The 27,422-nt window shown below is 49.9% G+C and overlaps 1 protein-coding gene across 1 annotated transcript in view; it reads left to right on the top strand.

Moving 5' to 3' along the window:
* Positions 1 to 16,961, top strand: part of LOC135888075 (uncharacterized) — a 37,342-nt gene extending 20,381 nt beyond the window's left edge. Inside the window, 6 exon segments of the mRNA XM_065415888.1 lie at positions 2,405 to 2,884; positions 10,193 to 10,288; positions 13,586 to 13,816; positions 14,317 to 14,339; positions 14,439 to 14,542; positions 16,402 to 16,961. Of these exon segments, the coding sequence (XP_065271960.1) occupies positions 2,405 to 2,884; positions 10,193 to 10,288; positions 13,586 to 13,816; positions 14,317 to 14,339; positions 14,439 to 14,542; positions 16,402 to 16,961 (1,494 nt within the window).
* The last annotated feature ends 10,461 nt before the right edge of the window (positions 16,962 to 27,422 follow it).

The raw sequence follows: 27,422 nt of genomic DNA, 5'->3' as shown, positions 1-27,422 counted from the left end.
CCTCTTCTCCCAGGTTCCAGCTGCAGAGGGAAAGGTTTGCCTAGTAGCAAAGGCGCTGTTACCCTGAGCAGACCCAGGTTCCGTTTCCTGCTCTGTGTGAAGTCAGGAAAGTCACTTATTCTGTCTGGGCCTGAATTTCCCCTCTTCTAAAATGGGAGAAACAGCCCTTCCGCATCACACAGCAGAAGAAGCACTGTGTGTGTGTGTGGGGGGGGGGGGGGGGACATGGGGTCATGTGTCCCTCAGATTTAATGCTTGGCTTGTAGTGACCATGTTCACACAGACTGAGCATGCTCAGTAACATCAACTGAAGGCACTGCCCTCACTCTTCCCCTGTGCCCCTACCATCGGCAGGTCTGGGTCATCTCCGCACAGCAGTATGGTGAGTCTAAGCACGTTGGCGTTTGCGAGGTGCTCAGACAGTGCAGTGATGGGGCCAGATAAGGACCTGCAATCGCTAGAAGTGCAGCTGTTTCCTGTCACATCTAATCACAAAAACATCACATTGGGGTTGTCACAAACTTTCCTGATTTCACACTGACTCTTTCACTAGCTGGTGTTTCTCTTAACACCCCAGCTCCTGGAATCCTGTGATTACATGACAATCTCAGCTCTCACTTTAACAAAGGTCAGTTTCTTGCTCTCATGGCTGAGAAGAAAAAGTTGAGAACAGGGCCACAGTGAATCATGACTGCTCCGAAACAAACAAAACATCCAGAATGTAATTTTTTAGAAGAAAACCCTCATGTTTCCATCAGCCAACCTCAAGATTTTGGATTACGTGGTGCCGGCTGTGCTGCCTTTGCAGCGATCAGTTTGTTTTCAGGCCTCTTGTCTCCAGCACAGACTCTAAGGAGCTAAATATAAAAATGAACATTCGAAGTTATCTCTTTACTTCACCCCTAATCCAGGGGAGCTGTGCTCATTTGCTGCTTGGGCCCACAGCCCGGCTCCATGCGCATTCCCACACCTTGCCCTCTCTGTCTATTTCCCTTTCTATTAACTCTGCTGTTGTAGATAAATGATGGCACTACATTAGGGGGCTCTCCAGGGGTAGCAGATAGAGCTTTAAGGCCTGAGTTCTCAGTGGCACAGTATTGTCAACCCCAAACTTTTGAAAATCATGAGTCAGGACCCCCAAAATGATGCAACTGCCTTTTATGAGACATAAAAATAAAAATGATAATAAATGTTGAGTTCTTTCGATTTGCCTTCTGGCTTCTCAGACCTTTAGGCTGCACTTAGATCACATTTTTATAGTTTTTCTCTGTAACCAAGAAACTTCCTTTGTTTAGGAAACAAAAGCCAAGAGTCTCACCTCGTCACATGCTTCCAGGAGCTGGGGCTTTAAGAAACACACCAAATATCAGACAAAACCATGCTCTGAAGTGTCCCTAGCCTCTGTTTGCCAGAAGCTGGGAATGGGTGACAGGGGATGGATCACTTGATGATTGCCTGTTCTGTTCATTCCCTCTGAAACACCTGGCATTGGCCACTGTCAGAAGACAGGATACTGGGCTAGATGGACTATCGGTCTGACCCAGTCTGGCCATTCTTATGTTCATGAGACTCATTATAAAATCATGAATGTTGGCAACACTTTTGACACTGCGTATCCTTTACACTGAGGCAGAGCTGCCTTAGCGTATGTCAGAATCAGGGCTTTGAAACACTGATTCCAGCTTCACCAAGTTTTTGGCCTGTGAATTGAATATCCCTAGACTCGGAAGGATTCGATTTTATTGGTAGATGTCAGTAACTGTTGATTTCACTGTACACACACAAACCATGGAAAAATATTTCCATTGATAAGTGAAAATTTCAAATAGGCACAGTAAGAAAAATGTTGTGTGAGAACTTACTAGAGTTTGATTTAAGGAGATTTACTTAGTATATTTGGACATGTGATGCTGACAATTTGTGTTTTAACAGTTACACTTTTTAACTTTTTGAATCTCTGTGTCTACTGTCATAAACTAATTATTGTCCGACTAAAATATTGTCTGAATGCCCCCCCAATTTCCCACAACTGTGAACAATAATATTGATAAAAACTGAAACTTTGAAAGTTTAAATAGATAAATATATAAACATTCTTACAAATAAATATTAATCTTATCTGTCAAAATTACATATTAAATCGAATGAATTCTGCCAATCCTAAATATCACTCTTTAGACAGGCAGTTCTGTCAGCTCATCAGGACAAGAGGAAACTGATGTCCATGTGAATCCCCAGTGACCCCCCACACCAGCAGAGGGGGCTGATTGCAGGATCGGAGCCTTATTGGGACATTTCTCAGCAAAGCCTCCAGGGCTGGAACATTAGGGGTGATCTGTCTCCAGCTCAGCAAACAGCCCAAGTCAGTTCCAGGAAGGGAAACACCCAATTGCTGCTGCTGCAGGCGGGACATATTTCTGAGCTCAGGAGAGTGAGACTAACCCTGTTACACTGTCCACAGGGAGCCATGGCCACAGACAACCCTGTGGAAAGTCTCCGGGAGGAAGCTACATGCCCCATCTGTCTGGAGTATTTTAAGGACCTGGTGATTATAGACTGTGGGCACAATTTCTGCCGAGCCTGCATCGCCCAGTGCTGGGAGGGATCGAATACAGACGTCTCCTGCCCTCAGTGCAGAGAAACTGTGCAACAGGGAAACCTCAGGCCGAACAGGCAGCTGGCAAATGTTGTGGAAATAGCCAAACGGTTGAGTTTACAGGCAGCAAAGGGAGCAGGAGAGGAGAGGGTGTGTGGGGAACACCAGGAGACTCTGAAACTGTTCTGTGAAGAGGATCAAACTTCTGTCTGTTTGGTTTGCCATCTGTCCCGGGATCACAGAGATCACAGGGTGGTTCCCTTAAAGGAGGCTGCGCAGGAGTACAAGGTAGGGAATTGCTGGCAAGTTTAATGGGTAATAACTTTGGATTTTAATTACAGGCTGATTTCACTGAAATTTTCCTGTCACAGGTGTGATGCATCATTCAGCTCTGTAAAGCCTTCATTGTATGGGAGATGCTATAACAAAATTAATGATCTGGCTGTGTGGCAACAGAATCAGAATATCAAGTCTTAAAAGATATCTGCTGTGGGAAACTTTTCTCTGAGATTCTGAATGTTTTTCAAACCCAGCTTCCACTGCTGAAATAAGGGGACTATTTACACAATGGACGGTGTTAACAATCAGTGAGGTTTAAATCACAAGAGCAGCAGGCCAGTCTATGGGAGTGGGTTACCTTCAGACTGGAGAACTGATCATTTAAATATCAACACCATTAATTATTTTGTTCTCCATGTGAGAGTGGACAGGGAGAATTACAGCTCGGCACCGTTTATTGCCAGTGCCACCTCCTTCCAATGCCACATGCGGGTGATGTTTTCCCCTGTTATTTTCCCCCCAGTAAAGAAGGACCAGGCCCAGAGAGCTCAGCAGAGCCCCGGGGTATATTCTAGCCCCATGAGGGAAGTCTGGCCCCAGGAGCCCCTTGGAGCCAATCAGCAACTCCATCCTGTTTTGAACAATGCACAATTTGAACAGATCATGGTGTCTCCTTTTGGTGACTCACATGGGTGGGGCTTATTTTGTGGGTGGAGCTTCAAAGAATCCAGCAATATTTGTTCCCACCCCCCCTTCTGATCCCTGCTCATTTACGAAGCTGTTTTGCTGGATGCAAAGGCTGCTTTTCCGCCTCCTGTCTCTCACTAGCCCCTGCTGGCTCCTCCCTCACTCACTGCTTCCCTGCAGCACCGCAGGGGTGTCACCGAACAGCTCCCCAGGAGCTCTCAGCAGCAGCTGCAGCAGCAGCCTCGGCCCTTGGGCAGAGGGGAGGAGAGAACTCGAGGGCTCAGAGAAGAGTGAAATGGGGAAATTTCTGGAAGGGGCTCTGGGGGCTGCCATGAGTGTGGGGCTGATGGTGTTGCACAGAGCGGGGCTGACGGGGCAGGAGCACGTTGCTGTGCTGTGTGAATGAATCACACGCTGTCAAAGGGGAAGAGAGCCCTGGGATATTACAGCTCTGAGCAGTTATAATTATGGGTGGCACATTCCCCCAGACCGAGTGTGTTCCCTGTTCCTCACTGACCTCCAGCCACATCACAGCTTCACCCTGTACAGTTCATGGGACTGCGCTGGCTCCGGTGCTCAGCTGCTGCCTGAGGGAGGCCACATGGGAGCCTGGACAGACGAGAGCACAGTGGTGTTGCCCGCCTAGGGGCTCGAGGGGGACAACAAAGGTCCGTGGCCCGGTGTGCTTAGCACCAATAAAGACACCGAGGGGAGAAAGCCAAGTTTATTTCAGAGCTCTGAAATGACACTAGGAGACCAGCATGTCTCAAATCCAGTGCAACAAATACAAACAACTTTTACCTTTTATACTCCACACTAGCCCCTGCTGGCTCCCTCCCTCCCTCACTGCTTCCCTGCAGCACCGCAGGGGTGTCAGCCGAGCAACACCCCAGGAGCTCTCAGCAACAGCCTGGGCCCTTGGGCAGAGAGGAGGACAGAACTCGAGAGCTCAGAGAAAAGAGAGAGTGAAATGGGCAGATCTCAGGTGGGGGCTCTGGGGGGCTACCATGGGTGTTGCGCAGAGCGGGGCTGACGGGGCAGCAGCACGTTGCTGTGCTGTGTGAATGAATCACACGTTGACAAAGGGGAAGAGAGCCCTGGGTTATTACAGCTCTGGAGCAGTTATAATTATGGGTGGCACATTTCCCCCAGACCGAGTGTGTTCCCTGTTCCTCACTGACCTCTAGCCACATCACAGCTTCACTCTGTAGTGGCATAGCCAGGTTCTAACATCAGGGGGAACGAACACATAAAAAAAGGCGCCACCCGATATATCAAATTACTAATTACATACTTTTAAATTCGTTATATATATTTATTTGTACTTAAAATAAAAACACAAGAATGATCCAGCCACGGAAGGGTTTGCACAGCCGGTATTTCACAGGAGAACTTCAGATTATTCTTAGATATACTTTAGATTCCAGAAAGTAAATCACAGAATACAGTCGTTTGTAATTGTCACTCCTCGCCCCCGGAGCAGAGCGGCGGCTCGGCTGCGGCAGAGTCATTCCCCGGGCTGCCACTGCTCGCGGAGAAAAGATGCCAGTGAAGAGAGACCACGAGAAAAAAAAAAATCCCCTCCTCCCCCCCTTTTTCTTCCTTCTCCACCTCTTCCATTGGCACCAGCTGGGCTTTAGAGCTACCAGGAGCTCTGCCCACCAGATTGTGGCTTTTGTGCTGTTCTGTCGAGGTCTCCTTGGATGTCCTGATGTGAGAAAACGGAAAGCTTGGAAGCCGTGTTAACTTCCAAGTGACAGGTGCCTATTGTAGTGCTGCACACTTGGTTTCCAGCCGATGGTTCCCTTATTTCTTGGTGTTGCATTGGTGCAGCTCATCTAAACTAGTAATTGTGACGGGTTGGATCACAGAAACCCCCTTGGGAGCTGCCACCCGATGTGCCAAGACTACCCCTGCTTCTGTTTTCCCTGCCAGCTCAGGACTCCAGCACCCTGTCTTGCTGAGCGAGACACTCCAGTCTGGCTCCAGACACTGACCCAGGGTCTGAATCACTTGTCCCAAAGCTGCAAGTTTACCTGAAAACAGCTTACAGGAGTGTGCTTGTCTTTAGCACTCAGATGCCCAACTCCCAATGGGGTCTAAACCCAAATAAATGCGTTTTACACTGCATAAAGCTTATGCAGGGCAAACTCAAATTGTTCGCCCTCTATAACACTGATAGAGAGATATGCACAGTTGTTTTCTCCCTCAGGTATTAATACACACTCTGAGTAAATTACTAAATAAAAAGTGATTTTATTAAATACAGACAGTAGGATTTAAGTGGTTCCAAGTAGTAACAGACCGAACAAAGTAAGTCACAAGCAAAATAAAATAAAATGCGCAAATCTATGCCTAATCAAACTGAATACAGATAATCTCACCCTCAGAGATGCTTCAGTAAGTTTTTCTCAGACTGGACACCTTCCAGGCCTGGGCACAATTCTTTCCCCTGGTACAGCTCTTGTTCCAGCTCAGGTGGTAGCTAGGGGATTCTTCATGATGGCTCCTCCTCCATCTTTGTTCTCTTCCACCCCTTTATATATCTTTTGCATAAGGCGGGAACCCTTTGTCCCTCTGGGTTTCCACCCCCCCCCCTCACTGGAAAAGCACCAGGTTAAAGATGGATTCCAGTTCAGGTGACATGATCACATGTCACTGCAAGACTTCATTACTCACTTGCCAGCACACACATATACAGGGAGACTCACAGGTAAACACAGTCATCTGCAGACAATGGTCCTTGTTAATGGGAGTCATCAAGATTCCAAACCATCCTTAATGGCCCACACTTTACGTAATTACAATAGGCCCTCAGAGTTACATTTTATATTTCTAGTTTTAGATACAAGAGCGGTACATTTATACAAATCAGATGATCATACTCAGTAGATTATGAGCTTTGTAATGATACCTTACAAGAGACCTTTTGCACGAAGCATATCCCAGTTGCATTATATTCACTTATTGTCAATTTTTTATAAAACTATCCCAGTTACATTATATTCACTTATTATCATGTTTTTATAAAACCATATAGACTGCACAACGTCACAGTAATGTTCACCCGTAGTTGCTTACATAGTGGCACATCAGTGCAAACCCCCCTCCAGTGTAGACAAGGGCTTAGGAGGATGGAAAAAGGAGTCACCTATGGAATAATTTCCTACTGTCAACATAGTAAGCAAGCCACAGAAGAAGAAAATGGCTTTACTTCTGCAAATATCTGCTCTTTCCATTGGAATGCAGGTATATTTCTGTAAAGCAGTGGAGACAGGAATCTAGTACATGCCCTGTGAAATCACAGGCCACTCTTTAAACTGGAATACAAACTTACATGTAGTAATGGGCTCCTGTGTAGTAGATGGAGGAACTGGTAAATAAATAAATAAAAAGCCAAAAATAAATACTTTACAAAAGAGACATTTCAATAAACTTTGAGTTACTGGCAAAAATAAAGTAGAATTACATCTGACATGTGCTATTGTAATAAGCTAGATCACTTGCTGCTGTGGGGAAAACATTGTGAAGGAGTCTGGAAGGGCAAAAGTACCACAAGTTTCCTCTTCATTTCTTGCCGTTTAATTCCCCCTTGCAAAAGAACCAGAGGTCAACTCCAAACCCTGCAGATCAAATAGGATTTTATGGATGCATCAATTCAGCTTAAGATAAAATTATTAAATCTGGTAGGGAAGGTACCATGGATACTATATGCAGGGCCATACACAGCTGTGTTCACACCATTATTTGTTGGGGGACAAGAAAATGAGTTAAAAAAATCTGAAACGGAGTTGCTCCCAGAATAATTTTCTATTTAAGAGAAAAGAAAGCCAGATTAAGAAATATTGCATTTGCTTCTGCAGATATCTGCTATGTCCATGAGAATACAGGTGTGTATGTATACAAATGGAAGTGAGAATTCAAGAAATCCACTGTGAATTTAAGGGCTACCCTTCAATAGGCATGTAAACATGGATCACATATTGAAAAGAACATTCCGTAACATAAGAATACAAGAACGGCCGTACTGGGTCAGACCAAAGGTCCATCTAGCCCAGTATCCTGTCTACCGACAGTGGCCAATGCCAGGTGCCCCAGAGGGAGTGAACCTAACAGGTAATGATCAAGTGATCTCTCTCCTGTCATCCATCTCCACCCTCTGACAGACAGAGTCTAGGGACACCATTCCTTATCCATCGTGGGTAATAGCCATTAATGGACTTAACCTCCATGAATTTATCCAGTTCTCTTTTAAACGCTGTTATAGTCCTAGCCTTCACAACCTCCTCAGGTAAGGAGTTCCACAAGTTGACTGTGCACTGTGTAAAGAAGAACTTCCTTTTATTTGTTTTAAACCTGCTGCCTATTAATTTCATTTCGTGGCCCCTAGTTCTTGTATTATGGGAATAAGTAAATAACTTTTCCTTATCTACTTTCTCTACATCACTCATAATTTTATATACCTCTATCATATCCCCCCTTAGTCTCCTCTTTTCCAAGCTGAAAAATCCTAGCCTCTTTAATCTCTCCTCATATGGGACCCTCTCCAAACCCCTAATCATTTTAGTTGCCCTTCTCTGAACCTTTTCTAGTGCCAGTATATCTTTTTTGAGATGAGGAGACCACATCTGTACTCCGTATTCAAGATGTGGGCGTGCCATATATTTATATAAGGGCAATAATATATTCTCCGTCTTATTCTCTATCCCCTTTTTAATGATTCCTAACATCCTGTTTGCTTTTTTGACCGCCTCTGCACACGGCGTGGACATCTTCAGAGAACTATCCACGATGACTCCAAGATCTTTTCCCTGATTTGTTGTAACTAAATTAGCCCCCATCATATTGTATGTATAGTTGGGGTTATTTTTTCCAATGTGCATTACTTTACATTTATCCACATTACATTTCATTTGCCATTTTGTTGCCCAATCACTTAGTTTTGTGAGATCTTTTTGAAGTTCTTCACAGTCTGCTTTGGTCTTAACTATCTTGAGCAGTTTAGTATCATCTGCAAACTTTGCCACCTTACTTTTTACCGCTTTCTCCAGATCATTTATGAATAAGTTGAATGGGATTGGTCCGAGGACTGACCCTTGGAAAACACCACTAGTTACCCCTCTCCATTCTGAGAATTTACCATTAATTCCTACCCTTTGTTCCCTGTCTTTTAACCAGTTCTCAGTGCATGAAAGGACCTTCCCTTTTATCCCATGACAACTTAATTTACGTAAGAGCCTTTGGTGAGGGACCTTGTCAAAGGCTTTCTGGAAATCTAAGTACACCATGTCCACTGGATCCCCCTTGTCCAAGAGTGAGAAAAGACTTACTAGTTGTACTGGTCTCTTGTGTGGTAACTATAGCTGGCAATAGAAAAAGAAGACAACAAAATTAAAATAGCATCCCTGAAAGAGAGAGAGAGTAAGAGAGAGAGAAAGGGAAAATATATACCAAGCTACAAATGTAACTAAGTATTTGATACCTGTTGGGGTCTCCGCTAGATCACAAAAATACCCATAGTTAGTTTGTGAGCAATCAAATACATTCGCCTGTGTATATCTGGGGACCTGCATTGACTCTAAGCCTTTGAATTATTAATCACACCTGAAAATAATTGGTTTCTTTGTTGTATATTTTTATACTGCTATAGCTGTGCACAGCACTTTATAAAGTTGAAAAGATAAGTGACGAATTTCCTCTGGACTGAAAAAAATTATTTAAAACACTATTAAAAACATTATTTAAACAGGACTGGGGCCGGCCGGCCGGGATGTAAAGGGCTCAGGGCTCCCCGCAGCAGCGGGAGCTCCCGGCTCTTTATATCCCGGCCCCAGCCCAGCTGCCAGAGCTGCGAAGGGGGGGGGATTTAAAGGGCTCGGGGCTGCTGCTCCTCAGCCCCCCCTTCCCCCACCACACTGGGGGGCTGTGCTGCCGTCCCTTCCCCTCCCGGCAGAGCCCACCCCTGCCTGGGCAGCGTGCACCAAGCGAGGCTCGGCTTAGCGAGCCGGGCAGCTGCGGGCGGGGGGGAGCCAGGCAACCAGCCGACGCCGCTTGAAACGAGCAAGCAGGGCTGGGGATGCGGGAGGGCCATGCAAAACCTGGCTCCGGCCACTTTTAGAAAATGTGCTCAGGGGGGAGTGGCCACGCCCCCTGCTCCCCTCCTAGCTATGCTCATGTGTACAGTTAATGGGACTGCGCTGGCTCAGGTGCTCACTGCTGGCTCAGGGAGGCCACATGGGAGCCTGGACAGACGGGAGCACAGTGGGGTCTTGTTCCTGGCCTGGGTCTGGGTACAGTGCAGCGAGGTGCTGTCCCAACCTCTTAACTCTCACTGGCAGCAGGGATCATTGAGAACCTTCCCAGCTGTTTCCTCTCTGGCCTGTGCTCAGTGATGGGAAACTTGAGCTAAAACACAGGCTCTGAGAAGTCCTGAGTGTCTGCAGGAAGCAGAGCCCCTGCTCTGAGACTGGCGTCTCTGCTCCCATGAGGCCTTTGGGGCCGGCAGAGCCGAGTCTGCTGCTCGCTTCCAGGGTATTTACTGCTGGTGTATGAAATGCCAATATGCACAGTGCTGTCCACCCATCGGACAGGCAGACTAATGGCTGTTTATCGCACACGATGCCCCTGCAGGTGAAACTCCAGGGAGCCCTGGGCCCTCTGAGGAAGGAGCTGGAAGAGGCCCTGGCTCTGACGTCTAAAGAGGAGGAGAAAACCACAGAGTGGCAGGTGGGTGTCCGGGTTTATTCCTCCCTGAGCCCTTCCCCCTGCAGCTCCCAGGAGTGATGGGGCCGTAAAGCTCCAGGATGAGGTTATGAACCTGCTCTGGTTGTTTGCTCCATTGCACAGGGTTGGTGCCGGCCCTGGGCAGCGCATGCCTCCGGCATTTGGGGAGGCCGGATATGAGTGCCGGAACCTCCCCTGCGCCCGGATCATCGCCCTGCCCACTGCTCCACCCCATCTGTCCTCCTCTCCCCGAGGCCACGCTCCGCTCCTGCTCTGCCCCATGGCCCGCTCCCACTCAGCCCCCTCCCCAGAGGCTCACTGTTCACTGTTGCAGTTAGCTCCTCTCCCCCACCCCCTCCCCCAAGGCCCCCTCACCTGCCGCTTGCTGCTTTCTGCCCCCTCCTGTCTTAAGGGCAAGTGACCGGGGGGGCAGAGAGGAGCAAGTGGCGGGGCCCCCCACACAGCTGATGGGCGGCAAGCGGCGGGTGCTTCGTTCTTCGGGGGAAGACTGGGACTGAGGCCTCCTGGTGAAGAGCAGGCAGCACTCCAAAGGCGGCAGGTCTGCAGCCTGCCTCCAAAGGGAGGGGCGCTGCATGCTGTTTGGGGGGGCTCAGCCTCCCCTGGCCTATGGTACCTGCATCCAGGGTGCTGGCAGCATCAGGCTGTGTCTCTGGTGGGGATCTCAGCGCAGCAGCTCCCGTAGGCAGAGGAGGAGGGGCACTTCCTGGCCCTTGTACAGTGGGGCAGACCCACCCCTGAGATCTCTGATGGGCAAATTCTCCATATTGGGTGCAGTGTTTTCACTATTACACGGCTTCTGTTTCCCTCCTGCAGATGGGGAGGGTGTGTCGGCTGCTCCAGCCATCGGTTTTCAGTGGCCTCCCTGACAAAAGCTCTGCAGCGTCTCTGCAGCCTGGAGGAAACCGATTGTTCCTTCTCGCTCTGCACCCACCATCCCTGCAGTGACTCTGCCCCGTGCCTGGGCCAGACACTGGAGCTGGGAGGAGGATTTGCCCCCATGGGTGAGGTTCAGAGTCACTCAGCTGGCTGGGCTGGGGCCATGCTGGGAGCTGAGCTCTTCTGAGCATCAAACCCAGTTGTGGGTGTGAAGCTCTGTGGAAAATCTGTCCCCAGGGTGCGTCTACACGGCCCCAACAGCCAGCTGCAGGCTAGTCACTGAGTAACACCCAGGGGTCTGGGTGGGTGTGTACAGCCCGTGGTGCTGGGGCTTCATAGCTACCAGTACCCGAGCCAGCCAGATCAAAGCTAGCCTGGGTGTGTCTACACATGGTGCTGTCCTTGGGGGGCGGGGAGGGAGAGTTCAGTGGTTTGAGCATTGGCCTGCTAAACCCAGGGTTGTGAGTTCAATCCTTGAGGGGGCCACTTAGGGATCTGGGGCAAAATCAGTACTTGGTCCTGCTAGTGAAGGCAGGGGGCTGGACTCGATGACCTTTCAAGGTCCCTTCCAGTTCTAGGAGATAGGACATCTCCAATTTAAAAAAAAAAAAAAAAAAAAAAAAACCTTCATTGCAGTGTGGACAACTCCTGAGTGAGCAGGGGCGTGTCAGTGTAAAGCCAGGCAGCGCTCGGCCACTTCGCAGCCACTGTTGCCATCACGTGGCCACTTCATCCCAGTCACCTGCTACTGTTACTGTGACTTTACCTGTGCTTGTCTGTAGCCAGGTGATGAACCCAGGGGACAAAATGTCTGTTCCGGTTCACCTGCCTTTTACAGTGAAATCCCTGCAGAGAGCGTGGGGGGTGTGAGGAAGACGCCAGCAGCAGGGATGAGAGAAGAAGTAGGTGTCCCACTATTCAGATAAAAATGGCCATTTACAAGAGCTGAAATGCTCAGAGCTGGGTGCCTCTGGTTCTGCATCTGAAGCCGTATTTAGAGCCGGGTGGAAGTGGCTGATTTCCAGAGGACAGAACCACAGCAGCTCCCTCTGCCCGCATCGGAAGCAGCTGGTGCTCAGTTCCCCAGACAATAGGGATTTAGGTGCATAACAATTAACAGCCAGGTTTGAATGTGTCCGGCAAAGTGCCCAGCCAGCGCCATGGAGACGGCTGCCCCTTGGGACAGTCACTGGGGTGGTTCTGAAACCATTGATTATTGCCCCGTGAGAGCGAGTTACGTCCTACATCACCAGAGGTCACGGCCCAATGATCAGTGTCACTCGGCAGAGTAACTGCAGCCCCAGCGACTGTGAGACGAGGCCCAGCAGGGGCGGCCAGTCACCCACTGAGAGGGGCTGTCACGGGACTGAGCCAGATGGGGGTATCCCCATGGGCGGGAGCAGGGCCGGGAGGTGACAGGCCCCATGAAGGATGCGCTGTCCGTGTCTGATGGGGGGAGATGTTAGGAGATATGATAACGCTGCGCCACTCGGGTTAGCCGGGGCAGAGGTAGGAGGTGGAAGTTCCAGCACTCAAGCAGCTGCCTCTTCAGAAACTGAGCACAGCCCCTCCCCCACCACACAGGTGAGCCGGACAGACAGGTTAGAGCCCTGCACAGGGAAGGGGAGGGGGGGTCAGCGCAGGGCACAGACTGAGCTGAGCTGCAGGGGAGCTAGAGAGGCCAGTGCAGAGCAGCCAGCCCCTCCCCCAGCCAGGATCAGCACCGGCTCAGCATCGTTCCCACGGCTCCTTTCATGGAGCAGGTGGGGACACAGCTGGCATCAGCCAACCCGCTGCTCTGTGAGCCTAGAGGGATCCCTAAAGGCTGTGATCCCAGGGGCACTCGGCACATGGGCATGGGGCATTCGACCAGGCTGGGTGAGGCCAAAGCCAGCCTTGACAATGCCCTGGGTGCCCAACACCCATGTGAGCCCCAGGGTGTCACCCAAAGGATTATTAGCACCAGCCCAAGGTCCTGAACTTTGCAGCCCTGGGAGCAGGTTGTCAAAGAAGGAGCATCGCCCACATCCCACTGTATCGGCTCCCCTTGGTGTCTGAGTGCCCAACACTGGACACCCAAATCCCTCCACGGACACCCTGGGAAGCCTCCTGTAAATCTCTCCTGTTCCCTCGATTTCTCCCCACTCCACTTTGTCCATCTCATGCCACCTGCAATAACATACGGCGTCTTTACAAAGCACCCTAGACGACCCCGCTATGGAACTGGCCTTATTAATTCTGAACTAAAACAAACCCTTTTTTGTACGCTTCCCAAGGAAGTAAATATCCTTACAACCCTGATACTGAACTAATATCCTCTGCTTCATGGTCAGAGGCCCAGTTTGTGTAACTCAACATCTGGCTCACGTTTTCTCTGTGTCTTTCCTATGTTTCTATCTTCAGAGGAAAGTGAAGAACAAGAGAGAGACGATTGCAGGGGAATTTAAGAAACTGCACACGCTGCTGAGAGAGGAGGAGGAGCTGCTTCTGCAGAGCCTGGAGGAGGAGGAGAGGGCAACTCTGCAGAGACTACAGGAAAATGTCACCAAACTCTCCCGGCAAAGCTCCTCTCTGCAGCAGCTGATCACAGAGATCGAGGAGAAGTGTCAGCAACCAGTTGTCGAGCTGCTAAAGGTGAGACGGCATCAAAATTCTCCACCCATCCAGAATTATAACTCAGATCCCTGAGTCTGGATCCCAACAATTAGAGTAAATGTGTTCTGTGGTTTACAGACAAACAGAACATCCGGCTAAGGGCTCCATCAGTTCCAAAATATCGCAGTTCATGTCCGAGGGGAATTCTCCTCATGGAGACCCAGTGAGGCCATGGGAGATTAAATGGATGATACTGAGCTAAACCCATCCCTGCTTTGACTCCAGAACATTGGACCCAACCCAGTCGATAAACACAGATACTGTGGGCTGGGTCCCGAGAAGGGAGAAACCTTCAGCTAAATTCCTGTCTCACCTACATACATGAAACAAGTGTTAATGCAAAACGGTGTGTGAGATTTTACCACAAAACAGTGAAGCCTGGGAGGGTTGATCTATTTTCTAGATGAAAATGTGATGCCCCGAGTGAGTTTGATGCACATTGTGTTAATACAGAACATTGATTCTCTTTCTCCTTCCAGGATGTGAAAAGCACATTGAGCAGGTACGTTTCCGATGTTCATTGCTCTTATATCCTCGGTAGCGGCTCTGCAGTGATGTGTGCACAGAACAGCTGAGTGATGATGGGACGTTTTCTTCCTAGGAGTGAGAATGTGAAACTCCAGGAACCAGAAGCTGTTTCTACTGACCTGAAGAATGTGTATAAAATTTCCCTTGACATGAATGAAGTGCTGAAGAGATTCGTAGGTGAGTGGAGTCTACTGGGACATTCAGCTGTATTGTGCCAGGGGATCTGGACAGAGCCTGGGACCCCAGGACACGCATGGACCCAGCTGACAGGCTTGGAGCTGTGTGGTAGCTGGGGGCTGATGTGCTCAGTGCTGGGCAGTTTCCCTGCTACTTACAGCCACCTGCTGGTACTTGCCCAGGTATCTGACCAGGCCCCATCACTCTGACATCCTGACCCCTCCATGGCTGAGTTAATGGGTGTCACTGAGCCAGGTGCCGTGAGGCCTGGACTGGGCCCATTGTGCTGGGTGCTGCACAGACTGGTAACAGATGACGTGTTTGTGCCTCTCTCCTGGGACATGTGAGGGCTGCGTTGTGTGGCCACCGTTCAGCACTACCCCTGCACCCATTAGCCAAGGCTGGCCAAGCTTTCTGAGCTGGAGGAGGGGCCGGTCTGGCTGCTGTGGTCTGACCTGGGCCGTGTGTTACTGGGTAACAAGCTGAATCCTACGGGCCCCTAGTCTGCTCTGAGCACAGACCAGTGTGAGGTTGCGTCACTGGTTTGCTGCTGAGTGAGTGAGACTCACTCTCAAGAGTGTGACCCTGTCACAACAGCTGAGCGTGAGCTGCCCCCATCCAAACCCCTCCCCACAACCCCAGCACGGAGACCGGGGGCAAAGGCAGAAACCTGACCGCAATGAGGGAGAGAGAAGAAACTAAGGCAGAGGAGAGGGGGGTGGGAAGGTTCAGTGAGCTCGGTCTGTGATTGTTGAACTGGCCCTTTCATCCTACCCCCGCCGCTCCCCTCTTCCCACCCACCCCCAGCAGGGGGCAGTGGAAGGGGCCAAGCTGGGTGTGTCTGTCCCGGCCGATGGAGGCTGTGCAGTCTGTTCCCCCCGTGCGCACCTGTTCCCTTGCCCCCACTCTGCCCCCTGGTGCCCACCTCCTCCTCTCTCCCCTCCTTCCATCTGTCCCTCTGCTCAATCCCCCCCATTCCTCCTGGTGGCTACTCCTTCCCTCCACCCACTGTCATCCTGGCACCCAACCCTCATGCCCCTCTTCCCCCTTGGTAACTACCCTTTCCCTCACTGTCCTGTTGTCCCCTGGGGGCTCCCCACCCTTTACCCCCCCCAATGCCCCTCTGGCACCTGCCCTACCCCTCGCCCCTCTTTGTACCCATGTCACCTGCGCCTTCTCCCACCCCCTCCTTTTCCCCTCGTGCCAGCCCCTCCTTCTCCTCCCCCTCTGCCTCCCTAGCACCTGCCCCTTTGTTAACCCCTTGTGTCCCCTGGTGCAAGCCCCTTCCCTCTCCCCCCTCTGTCCCCCAGTGACCGCCCTCTCTCCTGACCCCCCCACTTTGGACTCCTGGTGCCCACCCCTCCCCTTGTCTCTCTCTTTCCCTTAGCACCAGTCCTTAGCACTCATGCTCTACAGCCGTGGTACCTGCCCCTTGTTGTCCTGCTTAGCCCCCACTAGTGCCCACCCATCCCATCACCCCACTCTGCCCCCGGCACATGCTCCTCTCCTCACATACCCCGCAGCCCCCTGGTACCTGCCCCTCCTCCTCTTGCCCTCCTCCACCCACTGGTGACACTGTCCCTCTGTACCTCCCTCCACCCCCTCTGCTCCTGTCACCTCCCCCTCCCCTTTCCTCTCCCAGCATCAACTTGTCCCCTCCCCCGCCTCCACTGACAGCCTGTCCCCTCCCCCGCTCCTCCTGCCCTTTCCCCCCATTGTCTCCTCACAGGCAGAAGGGCCCTGACTCCCCTCAGGCAACAAACCCCCCCCCAGCGATTAATGGGGGTGCAGGTTAATTTCCCTTTGATCCCAGTGACCAGCCCCTGCCCCCGGCCCTGACTCTGTGACTCTCTCCCCAGTGGACGTGACTCTGGATCCAGACACGGCAAATCCCAACCTCGTCCTGTCTGAGGATCGGAAACGTGTGAGACATGGAGACAAACGCCAGGATCTGCCCAACAACCCTGAGAGATTTGATCCTTGTGTCTGTGTCCTGGGTGCTGAGGGGTTCGCGGGCGGGAGGCGTTACTGGGAGGTGGAGGTGGGAGACAAGACTGACTGGGACCTGGGGGTTTGTAGGGAATCTGTGAGCAGGAAGGGGCCGGTCACACTCTCACCTGAGGATGGATTCTGGGCCGTGTGGCTGAGGGGTGGGGGATACAAGGCCCTCACCTCCCCCTGGACCCCCCTCCCCGTGAGCGTCAGGCCCAGCCGGGTGGGGATTTTCCTGGACTATGAGGCGGGTGAGGTCTCGTTTTACAATGTGACTGACAGGTCCCATCTCTTCACTTTCACTGGCACCTTCTCCGGGACGCTCCGCCCTTATTTCAATCCTGATCTCAACGCTGGGGGTACAAACGCGGCTCCCCTGATCATCTGCCCGGTCCCAGCTGAGGCCGGAGGGAATCTCTGTCCCTGACAGTGACCCCGCGGCACAGACTGTCCCCTCCCAGCGCTGCTGCTCTTCCCACCCCCAGTGGTGGGGGCCAGTTACTGCAGGAACTGGACTTTTTGTGCTGACTGGATGCTGCCAGTTTCCCTTTTCAAGTGGAGGTTCCAGTTTAAAACTGGACACCTGAAAACCCCCAGCCCTCAGCTTTCCCCGTCCCCTGCCCCAGGGGTAGCAGATGCTGGTGGATGGGGTCATTCACTCCTGTCAGAATTTTCTACCCCTGTGAAATCTCAATGTAAAATATGAAAGAAAAAAAGATTATTCAAATTTAGAAAATATTGTTATAACAAGGTGTAAATACAATAATATTTTAATTTACTTTTCAACTGTATTTCAAAAACAAGCTTTTAAACATATTTTGAGAAATTGAATTATTTACATTTATTTTTTTATTCTTCCCTCAAATCTATATTGAAGTTTAACTTCTCTAAATAACGTCATTTGTATTTCAACTGTGGAATTTCAAGAAATCCAAAATATTTATCTTAACAAAATAAACTATTAAATTGTCAGACTGGGTTGTTCAGTTACAATGTACATGTGTCATAAACATCACAACTACACACATGTGCAGCTGCTCTCTCTCTCCCCCTCTCTTTATTGTCTTGACTGCTTCTCTCTGGAAGGCCGGGCACATACACCCACCTCCTGCACTACACCTTTGAAAATTAATAGGTGAAAAAATGATAGAATTAATTAAGCAATATATTTAAGTTAACACACACAAGATTATATAATATTCTTTGAACTTCTGTCAGTATTAATTCATGTGATTTTTAACTTTCTAGCTACATATAATCAGTAATCAAGATATGACCCTTCCTTACTTTTTCTCCATCAGTTAATAAAACAAGGTCCCCAACCTCAAACGCTATCTTCCTATAGATAGAAATCTCTTCTACAATCTCCATTTTTTGGTTTATTTTTCTTTAGAAATATTATGTCCAGGCAGTGTACAGTCAGTGTCCACTGCTGATTTCAATGTACTGCTGGGCTCTTCATGTTCTTGGTTATAAGGACACAACAAATGTAGTTTGATAAAGAAATAGAGAAGGGGTTGTATTCCTTTGCTGAATCATCACAAATTCACTTAATTGTATTAAAGACGCTGGCACTTAATGACACATAACATGAAATTTGGTTAAGCTTTCTTGGGAAACCTTTCTTCTCGGCCATAAATCAGTCGAAAGGGTGATATTTTTGTTGTCATGTGAGGTTTGGAATACAAAGAAAATGAAGTTGCTCCAGGAAATTCATCACAATTCCTCTGGGTTCTGTCCACCACCTTCTGAAATGCTCTGTAAAAATAGTGACCAATTGGTCTAATTCCTTCAAATGAGCAACTGAACCTAATTTCTTGAAGAGCTAGCTGAGCAGAGTCTGAGGGGAGGCTCATCACATGGCATTGCTAGGACTACTTTCTGTTTTAAACGTGATGCGTTATGAACATTTTCAATGTAATAATTCAGTTTTGAAGATTTATTCACAATATGCCATTCATGGCAATGTGCCCTAATCTTACCTTGATTATTTGAAAATAAATATCCTAAAATTATCTTTTGATGGATTCATTTGTGTTTTTATCCAGTCTGCTGTTGTCTTGGCAGCATGGGCTGCTGAAGCTATATATTTTTCCTAGTTTTTAACACAGGGAAATTGTAATCTAAAAATAGATAATTTTTTCCCTAAAATTCCCTTCAGAAATATTTGCGTTCCTTTCCCTATTTCTCACTGAATTACGTGTAATTACTGTGGTTTCTTATCCAATCTTATTGTGTTATTACATGGGAAAATTTGTTGGCAAATAGGTTAATATACAACATGGTTTTTACTATGTGACAAGTCATAAAAATGTGTGGTCACTCACAATTGACAGCATGAAGGTCATTAAGAGATTGCAGGCAATGTTCATTTTTAAATGTCTAACTATGAATGGGCTCCCCCATCAGTTCCTGCAACCCCTGGCTGGCAGATCGCTCTGTGAATTAAGCAGCAGGCAGTCTGCCAGGGAACCTCCACCAAGTGTCTTTATTACTTTTTATGGTGCATCACAACATAGCAGCAGTTACAAGGAGCCCCCTTCCTGCTCCCTGGTTCAGCCTTTTATACTGCTGCTTTCTTCTCAGCGCTGAGCTAGTGACCGCATCAGGCTCCCTACAGGTGCAAGTGATCCCCTCTGCCCTTCCAAACCCCAACTGCTCAGTCCCTCCTACTCTCACTGCACCCGGTGCCCTGGGTGTTCTCAGTGACCAGGTTGCTGGCTTCCAAAGGGCTCTGTTTGTAGCTGTTAACAGCCCCCGTCACACTGCCATGATTGTGTAATTGACCATATAGGGAACATAACTCCAAATGTAAACTGTTACCTCATTATTCAATTCAGAACCTAGATCCACCAGTATCTGCTCTAGGCAGCCATGTTTATACATAATTTTACGTGTCTTCTTCTCCACCTCATGTGCTGTCATAGTTCTAAGAGGAAATTCTTCAACCTCTTTTGAAAAATCATCTGTAGCTGTCAGTACAAACTGGTGTCACCTCTGTGGTACTGAATATAACCCGTTTAAATCTGCTCCCAGCAATTCCCAGGGTTTAACAACCTATGTGCAAGAACACAGGCTAGAGTTCTCATTTGGATCTTTCCTGTGACATTTTTGTTATAATCCCATATATAGTAAGCAAAGTAAATGTTATAATGTGGTTTCTATAATAGTTGATGTCTCCACACAGTCAGAATCTAACTTTTGGTGTTTTTCAGAAGTAAATAAATACAGGCCCAACTTCTGCAACTGAAAACTTACATAAATATGCTGTCACTGTGCCAGCACAACGGTCAGTAGAAGTCATTGCTCCACTATGTCATCCATTAGTTCACATGTGCTGATTAGAGGCTTTATTGTGCAGCAATAATAAATACTGATAATGATAAACAATTAGCTTGGCTAATGTTTAAAAACACTTCAGATGTATTTAACATGGGGAAAGATGCAAAGTGTTTGATGTAACGGGGAGCCATCCACTCAAGTCCACTTCATTGCAGGGGTTGTAAAGTTAAGTCCAATCCAAGCAGGACATTTGCCTTGCCTGAGATCCTGTATGAACTCCTGCAAAGCATATGACAGAGGCACCAGGGTGACCAGAACCTTCTGTAACTCCAGGGGTTCTCTGCTGTCTATCCAAAGAAACCAGAGAATGTGAACCAGAGCACTCAAAGGTCTCCTTGGAGATCTAAGAGGGACCCAAACCAAGCAGGGGAAACACAAACTGCCTGATGGAACCAGCACATCATAATTGAAAGGGCCTCAAATGCCACAGCTCTGGACAGTTTCTTGTCCCTGAAGAAGTCAAACCTATTTTAATTTACAGTCTGTGCACTAAGAATTTCTGAGTTACCCAGCAGGGCAGAAATAGAACCCAGGTCTCCTAATTCTTAGTCCAGTGCCACAATCATGAGACCATTCTAACTCCCATGGAACAGGGTTTCTTTACACCCTCCACCATGTCTTTGATGTCTCTGCTACTCTCACCATATCCTTCCATGCCCCTGGGGCCCTCACCCTTTCCACACCACTATCTCCTGTCTTCATGTCTCCGCATTCTTATCATATGTGATAGTGTTCTTGGGCAAAGAGGCCATCACTGCCATTGCTACACCCCTAGGCATGCAGGTGGCTGACTCCCTGCATGCATTGTAGTCATAGCTGAAGGCTGCAGGATCATTTCATGGGAAGTGGAGAGGACATGAGCAGACAAATAACTGCTCTGAAGCTGCCTGGCAGCTGTCTCCCCACTCCCCAGCAGGAATGGGGGCTTCCCGCAGTCAGGGAAGGTTATTGAGGTTCACCAGCCCCTGCTACTCCTCTGCTCTGCCTTCCAGGAAAGACCAGGTCTCTCTGCAGCTGTAATTTCCACCCGCCACATTTCACATCACCATTTCATCCAAGTCCTGGATCCCTAGGGCTTGAGCCCTCTTTGCTAAGCCATCGCATGGCTCCCAGTCTTCTCCATATTGTCTTCAGAAACCCAGTAGCACTTTCCCCTGAGCGACAGCCAGTCAGTGGGGCAGAGTCTGCACCTGGAGTCCCCTGGATGGGGAGACAGGAAGGGATTCCCCATTTGGCTTGTCCAGAAGAGTGTTGGGGCCTGTTGTAACTCAAGCTCATTAACTGTGAATTAACACATTCATCACAACTGTAAATGCTGGGCCTTTGCTTCATATGCATTCACATCTGTTTAACTAACAGTGTCTTTTTAAACCAATGTCATTAACGGTCCGTCCGTCCGTCCCCCCCCCGCCGCCCCAGTGCAGATGGAGTATATATCAGTATAGCTGTTCCCTTATGGGGAGGTGAATAAGCTCTACCAGGAGGAGTCACTTTTCACAGAGTCATAGAATCATAGAATATTATGGTTGGAAGAGACCTCAGGAGGTCATCTAGTCCAATCCCCTGCTCAAAGCAGGACCAACATCAAATAAATCATCCCATCCAGTGTTTTGTCAAGCCAGGCCTTAAAAACCTCTAAGGATGGAGATTCCACCACCCTCCCTAGGTAACCCATTCCAGTGCTTCACCACCCTCCTAGTGAAATAGTTTTTCCTAATATCCAACCTAGACCTCCCCCACTGCAACTTGAGACATTGCTTCTTGTTCTGTCGTCTGCCACCACTTGAGAACAGCCGAGCTCCATCCTCTTTTGAACCCCGCTTCAGGTAGTTGAAGGCTGCTATCAAATCCCCCCTCACTCTTCTCTTCTGCAGACTAAATAACCCCAGTTCCCTCAGCTTCTCCTAGTAAGTCATGTGCCCCAGCCCCCTAATCATTTTTGTTGCCCTCCGCTGGACTGTCTCCAATTTGTCCACATCCTTTCTGTAGTGGGGGGACCAAAACTGGACGCAATACTCCAGGTGTGGCCTCACCAGTACCGAATAGAGGGGAATAATCACTTCCCTCGATCTGCTGGCAATGCTCCTACTAATACAGCCCAATATGCCGTAAGCCTTCTTGGCAACAAGGGCACACTGCTGACTCATATCCAGCTTCTCATCCACTGTAATCCCCAGGTCCTTTTCTGCAGAACTGCTGCTTAGCCAGTCGGTCCCCAGCCCGTAGCAGTGCTTGGGATTCTTCCTTCATAAGTGCAGGACTCTGCATTTGTCCTTGTTGAACCTCATCAGATTTCTTTTGGCCCAATCCTCCAATTTGTCTAGGTCACTCTGGACCCTATCCCTACCCTCCAACGTATCTACCTCTCCCCCCAGTTTAGTGTCATCTGCGAACTTGCTGAGGGTGCAATTAATCCCATCATCCAGATCATTAATAAAGATGTTGAACAAAACTGGCCCCAGGACCGACCACTGGGGCACTCCGCGTGATACCGGCTGCCAACTAGACATCGAGCTGTTGATACTGATCTAAATGCAGCCGCACTATGGTTTGTAGTGCTAGAACTATTTAGGTAGAAATTCATATCTCTGACCAAAATTGTTATTCTGGGACAAACACAGACCTAAGAGGGATGCACGTCGATTTAGCTTAAATAGATTTCTCACTGGCTTAAGTAAACCAAAATAGGCCACTCTGGACCAAGATAAGTGTGTCCATATTGGGTTTTACACTGGCTTAACTAAACTAGTGCAACTTGGAATCTAGGCAGGGCCTCAGGCCTTGTCTACATCAGACAGTTGCACCAGTTTCATTGAAACTGTGTTTTAAACCAATTTAGTTAAACCAGAACAAATCCCTGTGTGGATGCTCCTCTTATTTCATTTTAAAAGCAGTTTACTACGGTTTAGATTAACCTGATTCCTAATTGACTTGAGATGAACTGAAATAAGCCTTGTTCAAACCAAAATAAGAGTGTCCGCACAGCCTTTCACTCAGGTTTAACTAAACTGGTTTAAAAACTTATTTATGGTGCATCTCTAGGCAGGCCATTTGTCTGGTTTGGAGTCGGACAGTGCTGTTTTTGGAAAGGTTTGTCCCTGTGTAAACATCCAGTACCCAGTTTGTGACTAAGGATCCAAACATCACTGATGGAAGGTGACTGTGAGAACGGCAAATTTGTAATTAACGAATCCGAGTTGACACAGCAAAATCCACAGACTTACATGAGAGACAACTGCTATAAAGATGGGCGGGAGTCAGGAGACTTTGGGTTCATTCTGCATCAACAATGGAGCATTGGACGTGTCTGATGGAGGCCCAGCTCCCACTCTAGTTCAGTCTACCCGGCCACTAGGCTGACTCGAGCAACGATAAGGACTGGCAACTATAACACCAGCTGCAGAAAACTTTTGGTGTGTGTGTATGTGTGTGTGTGTGTGTTTATGCATATACTGATTTTAATACTTGTTTAGCATTTTAAATAAACGTGGCATCAGGGCCAGCTCTAGATATTTTGCCGCCCCAAGCAAAAACATTTTTGGCTGCCCCCACCCCAGCCCTGGGCTGTCCCCCCCCCACCCGTGCCCTCCCCCACCCGCTGCCGCCCCAGCCCTGGGCTCTCTCTTCCCCCCCCCACCTGCACCCCCTGCCGCCCCAGCCCTGGGCTCTCTCTTCCCCCCCCCACCTGCACCCCCTGCCGCCCCAGCCCTGGGCTCCCCCCCCAAACGTGACCTCCTCGTTCACCACAGCAATCCCCGTTTACACTTGCAGTGGGGATCAAACAGTTTCTTCTATTTTTATTTCACTTTAGTATAAATCTCACCCCCCCATCCCCCGCAACCCCATCTTTAGTGCTCCAAATGCACATGGAAGGCATAGGGACTAACCCTCAAACCTTGTACCTGGAAATGGATGGGGATCTAGTAAAGAGGCCTCAGGCAGAGGAGCAGGTGTGGGGGTGCTTGGGGGCTCTACACTGGCAGAGAAGCAGGGTGTGATGTACTCGCAGAGGAGGGTGGAGGAGGAGAGGGGGTATCAGGAGGGTTGCGAGAGAAGAGGTGCAGGGGAAGGGGGAGGTGCGGGAGGAGAGGGCTGGGGGAGGGTACAAGGGGAGAGGTGCAGGTGAAGGGAGAGTACAAGGGGAAGGGGTGCGGCGAAGGAGCGATGGGGGGAGGTACAAGTGGAGGGGCTGTGAGTGGGATGGGGGTGCGGGCAGTATCCCCCGCTGCCCCACTCGGAGCTGGGCTCTGCCTCTCCCTGCCCAGGACAGTCAGCGCCGGGCTGAGGCGGAGGAGGTGCGCGGCGAGCTGGGTCCGGGGTAGGGTGACCAGATGTCCCAATTTTATAGGGACAGTCCTGATTTTGGGGTCTTTTTCTTATATAGGATCCTATTACCCCCCACCCCCATCCCGATTTTTCACATAGACTCATAGACTTTAAGGTCAGAAGGGACCAATATGGTCATCTAGTCTGACCTCCCGCATGATGCAGGCCACAAAAGCTGACCCACCCACTTTCCCTTAACTCAGCTGTTGAAGTCTCCAGATCGTGATTTAAAGACTTCAAGTCGCAGAGAATCCTCCAGCTTGCGACCCCTGCCCTATGCTGCGGAGGAAGGCGAAAAACCTCCAGGGCTTCTGCCAATCTACCCTGGAGGAAAATTCCTTCCCGACCCCAAATATGGCGATCAGTAGAACCCCGAGCATACAGGCAAGACTCTCCAGCCGGACCCTCATTTTACCAGCGATGGCACGTTATTGCCTAATTGACTAAAATCACGTTATCCCATCAAACCATTCCCTCCATAAACTTATCTAGCCTAATCTTGAAGCCATAGAGGTCTTTCGCCCCCACCGTTTCCCTCGGAAGGCTGTTCCAAAATTTCACCCCTCTGACGGTTAGAAACCTTCGTCTAATTTCAAGCCTAAATTTCCCCACGGCCAGTTTATAGCCATTCGTTCTCGTGTCCACATTAGTACTGAGCTGAAATAATTCCTCTCCCTCCCTGGTATTTATCCCTCTGATATATTTAAAGAGAGCAATCATATCCCCCCTCAGCCTTCTTTTGGTTAGGCTAAACAAACCAAGCTCCTCGAGTCTCCTTTCACTTGCTGTCTGGTCACCCTAGTCCGGGGGCAGGAGGCGGCAGTTCCCTGGCAGCTCGGGCTGCCCAGCCACTCGCCCTGTCAGCGCGCGAGCCGAGATCTGCGCCCCCTGCCCAGCCTGGCGGCGCCCTGCACAGCCCCCTCGGGCAGGGAAACGCCGCGCCGCCCTGGGGAGACTCAGAGCAGAGCAGCAGCGGCAGCAGGACCCCTCCCCCCTCCCTGCATCCCGGGCCCCACTTCCCTCCCTCCCCGGCTCCTCACACCCAGGCTGGACTGCAGCCTGGGCTCAGCTCCGGGGGATGACGCTCTGGGTCTCCAGCGGCAGGGCAGCCTGAACTGCAGTCCAGCCTGTGCGACTCAGGCTGCCATGAGCGCCATCTAGCTGCTGAATCCAGAACTGCAGTGTCAGTTCCAGCTCCTGAAAGCCTCAGCTGACAGGGAACATCTTGGTTCAGGGCCGGCTCCCGGCTTTTTGCGCCCCAAGCAAAAAACAAAAAAAAGGGGGGGGCCCTGGAGTGCCGCCCCTTGGAAAGTGCTGCCCCAAGCACACGCTTAGAGCGCTGGTGCCTAGAGCCGGCCCTGCGCGGCATATTGCCTTGTCCCCTGAAAAAGATTCCTTGAGTTTTTATAAGCATTACAGGGGCAGGGTGGCACACTCTCCAAACGGTGTCCTCTGTACAGTGTGACTTCGCATGTATGGTGCCTGTGAAGTCATGATGGCAGGGGCAGGGTCAAGCCAGCAAGGACGGGCCCATCCTGTTCCAGAAGTTCTGGAATGTTCAGTAGTCTGGGGATGTGTCAGTGGCCACCCTACTTGTCTACACAGGGGGTTTAAACTGGATTAAGTTGAGTTAATTTGATTTTAAAAGTATGTGCATACATACCACAATCCTTCCCAGCACACTAATTCTGCATTTATGGTGAACTCTGGAGTCCACTTGCAAAATGGATCCCCATGCTGTGAATAGAATTCTATCTGTCTATTGTTTGTGTGCACACAATCCTGCTGCACACCACTTTGGCAGTCCTCCAATAGCTATCCCACACTGCTTTGCAGGCAACTGTTACTGACATGTTGACATGCGTTCCCTCTGGTGTCTAGTTCCCAGGATGACCCATCCCCCATTTAAAAGTTGGGATAGGGCCAAATTTTGCCCATTTGCTCCTGGGTTCAAGTGTGTCACTGTTGCTGCAATATTACCCCAGGAACCCTACGACACTCCTTGAGTAGCCTCTGGGAGCCGCGCTGAGACCTGGATCTCATCAACACTGAGGAAGAAATGTTGGTTCAGGAAGCTCTTGTAGCCAGTCACTGCACTAGAAATCTGTCTGTGGACATGGCTAAGCTGGTGTCCGTGATGGGCCGTGACTGGGATGCTGACCAGGGCCTGATAAAGGAATTTACATCCCTGTTACACACAGTGACCAGCGCAAGAGAGACCTTTATCTGCACTGATAGGGCCCCACTCAGTGTTACCTGGCAGGGCTGTCTGTGCAATAGGGGGAGTGGGTAACTTGGGGAGGGGATTTGGGGGATTCCCAGAACCCCTCAGGGCCATTAACTGTGTTATCTGACTCCGAGATGGGAACGTCCCGGCATTTCCTGCCCTGGGGGAGTCTCTGCCCGTGGAGGGGAGTGAAACAGACCCAGGGGCCAGCGCGGAGGCAGGAGTGAGAGCGCCGGGGCCCTGCTGTACGGGATGCTCTGCGCTACAGACTCAGCCGTGTGGGGGAGCTGGTCCCAGTGCGATGGAGGAGTGGGGTGAGCTGGGGAAGGGGATTCGGTGGCTGGGCCAGGGGAAGGGGAGTGAGACCCCAGCCCCAGGGCGGTGTGAGTGATGGGCCCAGGCTAGGTAAATGGGACCCACTCACAGGAAGGGGTCCAGGCAACTTGTCTCTCATTCTTGACACGTGTTCACCCGACCACACGGCTCCTCCCCAACTCCACGTCCTTCACCTGGGCACCTTCCTGTACAACCGCACCCCTAACCCCTCCTTGCTCAGCTCCGTACCCAGCAGCTCCCTCCCTCGGTGCCGTCTGTGGCCAGGGAGCTGGTGAGCCTGAGCTGGGCGAGTGTTGTGCTGAGGTCAGACAGGGGAGGCTGGAAGCAGGTTGGCTTTGCAGTGTTAAAAGGGCTTCATCGTACACACCTAGTGACACGGGTGATTTAGCAGCCTCCACACACTATGGGAGTCATGAGCTCCTCACAGACATTCACTTTCCTTCATGTTTCTCTCTCTGTATCCCCCCTGCTCTAACACAGCCAGGCCCCAGCACGGCTCCCCTGTGTGCTGAGATGCTGATGCTGGGTGTGACATTAACCCCTGTCATTTCACAGACCCAATAGAGATGTCATTGGGATCCATGGTAGTTTATTCTTGTTTTCCTGGCTTTAATTTCTGACCTGGCTGCCTGACAATGAGCAGAATTGGGAATCGGG

Source organism: Emys orbicularis, chromosome 13, assembly GCF_028017835.1.
Source record: "Emys orbicularis isolate rEmyOrb1 chromosome 13, rEmyOrb1.hap1, whole genome shotgun sequence".
Classification (NCBI taxonomy): Eukaryota; Metazoa; Chordata; order Testudines; family Emydidae; genus Emys; species Emys orbicularis.
The sequence above is the reverse complement of the archived record's forward strand: the minus strand, read 5'-3'. Positions and strand labels throughout refer to the sequence as shown.